This window comes from Primulina huaijiensis, chromosome 3 (assembly GCF_012295235.1).
Source record: "Primulina huaijiensis isolate GDHJ02 chromosome 3, ASM1229523v2, whole genome shotgun sequence".
Taxonomy (NCBI): domain Eukaryota; kingdom Viridiplantae; phylum Streptophyta; class Magnoliopsida; order Lamiales; family Gesneriaceae; genus Primulina; species Primulina huaijiensis.
The window spans coordinates 6,103,821-6,108,336 of NC_133308.1; the positions used below are offsets into that span (position 1 = coordinate 6,103,821).

General features: G+C 32.7%; 1 protein-coding gene across 1 annotated transcript; it reads left to right on the plus strand.

Annotated features, from left to right (window-relative positions):
• The first annotated feature begins 2,302 nt into the window (after window positions 1–2,302).
• LOC140973369 (probable aspartic proteinase GIP2) lies at window positions 2,303–3,835 on the plus strand. The gene has a single exon (XM_073436096.1). The coding sequence runs from the start codon at window positions 2,385–2,387 to the stop codon at window positions 3,669–3,671; it is 1,287 nt and encodes a 428-aa protein (XP_073292197.1). The 5' UTR covers window positions 2,303–2,384; the 3' UTR covers window positions 3,672–3,835.
• The last annotated feature ends 681 nt before the right edge of the window (window positions 3,836–4,516 follow it).

Consider the following 4,516-nt stretch of genomic DNA (forward strand, 5'->3'; position numbering starts at 1 on the left):
CACGTTTTTATTTTCTTCAAAACATGTTGTCTCCACCTCATTTAAAACTATTCTTGCCCACAGAAAATTCCCATCAGATTAATAGGATTTTTTTATTGAAATCATATGAAGTTCAGCATCGTAGCGTCAAATAGCTTCCAAGAAAACAATATTCGAACTTCCAGATCCTAAATCCATTGCTGTCATAAAACACCGAACAACACTTACAATGATCTGGACTTCACTTTAAAACGATAAATACACAGAGATAAATAAGATTTCGTCGTCGAACATGGCTCGGTTGTCGTTGGAAAAAAACCGAGAAGAGTTTTCTGAAGAAAGCGAATGGTTCACTTGGTTAGAGCTTTCAGAAAAAAAAAGAATGTAAAATAATGAACACAACGTACATGGATTTTGATAGTTAACATGATATGTTGATTCAGAATCAATTGAGAATCAATAAAGTTCAATTAAATATATATTTTACCATAATATAACTTTTCTATCAATTAATTAAAATTTGAAATTAAATATAATTTTTCAACTTAATAGCATAAGCATCAGATAGTCTGCTCCCTTTCTCTAGCATATAATTTTTTATCAGCATGAAAAAAAAAAAGAAAAAAAACTGAAAAACACATGGATATGATTAAATTTTGAAAATATAAAAAACTAAAAACGCAAAAAAAAAAAAAAAATTAAAATAACACGAAGAATAGTTAAACGTGGCTCTATTACATAATACTATTTGTATATATAAAATTAAGTATCTTCCTGTGTTAAATTGTTATAGGGATATTTTAAATTGAGAAGCTCTATTGTAAGACTGTCTCACGAATCTTTATTTGTTAGATCGATCAACTATACTGATATTCACAATAAAAAGTAATATTTTTTCCTGATTCACAATAAAAAGTAATAATTTTAGCATAAAAAGTAATATTTTTTAATGAATGACCCAAATAAGAAATTTGTCTCACAAAATACGACCTCTGAGACCGTCATACACAAGTTTTTTGACTTCTAAACTTTCAAATTTTATCCAATATATTATATCTCACTTCACACACAGCACATAGAACTTCAAAAGCGCGTAGAGTAATTAAATATTCATCCACGCAACAGAAAATATTGAATTCAACTCTCCACGTATTCAACCACAGATACAGATTTTTAAATTCAAAATTAATATAATCTAACTTAGAAATAAATATTGTTAATATGAATGCCACGAATTTATCTGTTTAGCTTGATCTATACTTTCTAAAATCTAAATTGAATAAAACTATTCATAATAATTATTTCAAAATTGTTTTGACATTTTTACACCCACTGAATTATACTATATTTGGTGTGGTTGGTATGTTTGATGTGGTATAATCAATAAATTAATTACACACAAATTCCTTTCATTTTCTTCGCAAATTTAAAATCTCGCGTGAGAATTTTCAACCCTCCAGCTCCATACATCTTTATATTAATAAATATAGTGTTGTGTGTGCTTGTACATTCATTTTTATCATCAATTTAATTAATATGATTTATATTGGATAATATCATGATTGTAAAAGTAATGAATCGTCATATTCTAATTTTAATTGATTAAATTTATATAGAAGTCATATCAAACTGCCGTTTACTAATGATTGGATGATATAGATAATTTACAATTATCAAATTAATTAAACGAGATTTGGAATAATAATAGATAAATAATACTTTGTTTAGTTTGATTGATTATGATTATGATTAATATTAAAATCAAATGATGATTTTTAATTTACTTATTTGATCATTATACTTTGTATAATAACATTAATGATAATTATAGTTGACAAATATTATTTTTAAATATTTTTATTATATATTTAATTTCTTTTTAAAATAATTTATGATTAAAATATTTTATAATGTTCCTTAAATTTTCAAAAAATTAATCATTTTAATTCAAAATAAATACATAGGCAATTTTTTTTTTAAAGTGTTTAATATTTTTTATAATATTATATTTAATAATATTGCATAATCTCAAATATAAGGCCATACAAAATAGACTATATGACATCAAAACTTTTGTCTATATCATTCTTATACTTAATAATGATAATAGAAATATAATCTTTGGTGTGATGTTCAAGTTGATGGAGTAGGTGAACGCTTGAATATGTCGGTGCATCAGTTGCAATCGTGCAAGATCGGAAGTACCATTGATTATCAATAAATAAAAAAAAAAAAAAAAAGAACAAGTCAATAGTCAAAATGTACATCCATCGGGATGATTTAAATATATTTTTCACAAAGTCATCATCTTTATCCCTTAGAACATCATGAATAATGGCATGCTCTAAGTATCATTAAATACAAGCTTTGTTTCCATTCATCTTATCTAACAAAGTTTCCCTAACATGGTTTCATTTGCCCCAATCTTTGCTATCATTTTGTTCCTGCTAGTCTCCATCTCCAATGCACAATCCTCGTTTCGACCCAAAGCTCTCCTCCTCCGGGTCGAAAAAGATGCTTCTACCCTTCAGTACGTCACCAAAATCAACCAAAGAACGCCTTTCGTGCCTGTGAGCCTAGTTGTTCATCTTGGAGGCCAATTTTTGTGGGTTGATTGCGACAAAAACTACGTTTCATCCTCGTACCGTCCCGTTCGTTGTCGCTCAGCCCAATGCTCACTCGCACGAGCTACTGCATGTGGGGATTGTTTCAATGGGCCTAGACCTGGATGCAACAACAATACTTGTAGTGTTATCCCAGATAACCCTTTCATTCGCACAGCAACAAGTGGGGAGCTAGCACAAGACGTCATCTCCATTCACTCGACCGATGGTTCAAACCCCGGCAGGGTCGCGACAGTACCGAATTACATATTCACGTGTGCGCCCACGTTTCTACTTGAGGGCCTAGCAACGGGTGCAACGGGCTTGGCGGGGCTGGGAAGGGCCCGAGTTGGCATGCCATTGCTATTAGCAGCCGCTTTCAGCTTTCCCCGGAAATTCGCCATTTGCCTGTCTAGAAGCGGCATCATAATTTTCGGAGACCGCCCGTACAGATTCCTCCCTGGACTGGAACCTTCGTTGAGATACACCCCGCTGTTCATCAACCCTGTCAGCACCGCATCGGCTTACTCACAAGGTGACCCTTCTGATGAATACTTCATCCGCATAAACTCCATCAGAATCAACGACAAACCTCTTTCCATCAACACGACACTCCTGAAAATCGACAGCGAAGGCAATGGTGGGACCAAAATCAGCACTGTGAACCCTTACACTACCCTGGAAACATCCATTTACCGAGCATTCACCTCTCTCTTCATTCAAGAAGCTGCCGCCAGGAACATCAGCCGGGTGGCCGCTGTGGCGCCTTTCGGCGTGTGTTTCAGCACCCGGAACGTTTTCTTCTCGAGGGTGGGACCTACGGTTCCGTACATTGATCTGGTGTTGCAAGGACAGAATGCAGTTTGGACGATCACTGGTTCGAATTCAATGGTGTACATTAATGACGTTTTGTGCCTCACGTTTCTGGATGGAGGGCTAAATCCAAGAACTTCGGTCGTGATCGGAGCTTACCAATTGGAGAACAACCTTTTCCAGTTTGATTTGGCTGCTTCAAGGTTAGGATTCAGCGGCACGCTTTTGGGGATCCGAACTACTTGTTCCAACTTCAACTTCACTTCCAATGCCTGATCACAGTGTTAAAAATTTCTCCAGAAGATGTAACTTTATCTAATAAAATAATTGGCTGAATGAATGCCTGGTGAGTGTAATGCTGCCACGTCCAGTCAAGTTGCCAATAAGAAACTATGCTACGTGTTTGAACTATATTTTAATACGTCCATTAAATTGCTTAATCAGTTTAACCATTTAAATTTAAACTTATGTTATTTTCCTACAATTTAACAAGATAAATTAAATTAAATTAATCTTATTTATTATCAATATTATATACTAATAATCGTTGCACACGTACATATTAAATGAATATTAATGTATAGTTGATTATGATAAAATATAATAACATGATTAAGAGATAATGATTATTTATACATCTTTAATTAAATACAATAAGATTATTAACCGAAAGTAGGGGAAAAAAACATATAATTCACAACAGAAATGGATTGTCCTTGTGGCATTAGCATTTAGAGGGTGTTCGTCTTAAAAATAATAAAAGAATTTAGAGGGTGTTGGATATCAACTACAGCATAGGTTAAGAAAAAAGAAAAGACCCACATTCAAATGCCTGAGTTTAGTCTGCAATATTAGAAAAACATTACAGTTATCGTGTGAATCTATATGTTCACGCAGTATTAAACTAATAGCTTATTGATAGCCAACTGACGAGAATTTTACTTCAGTGTTGCTAAGTCCAACCGAAATATTTTAATAATTTTTTGATATTGTTTATTCACCCACTTTAAATCAATTTTCAATCCTAATATAATCCCTAAGTTTGATGATAAAAAAAAAAACATCATCAAGCTATTTCGGGGTCCAACTTCTATTTTATTGTATTTATAGGTTTTCAGCTG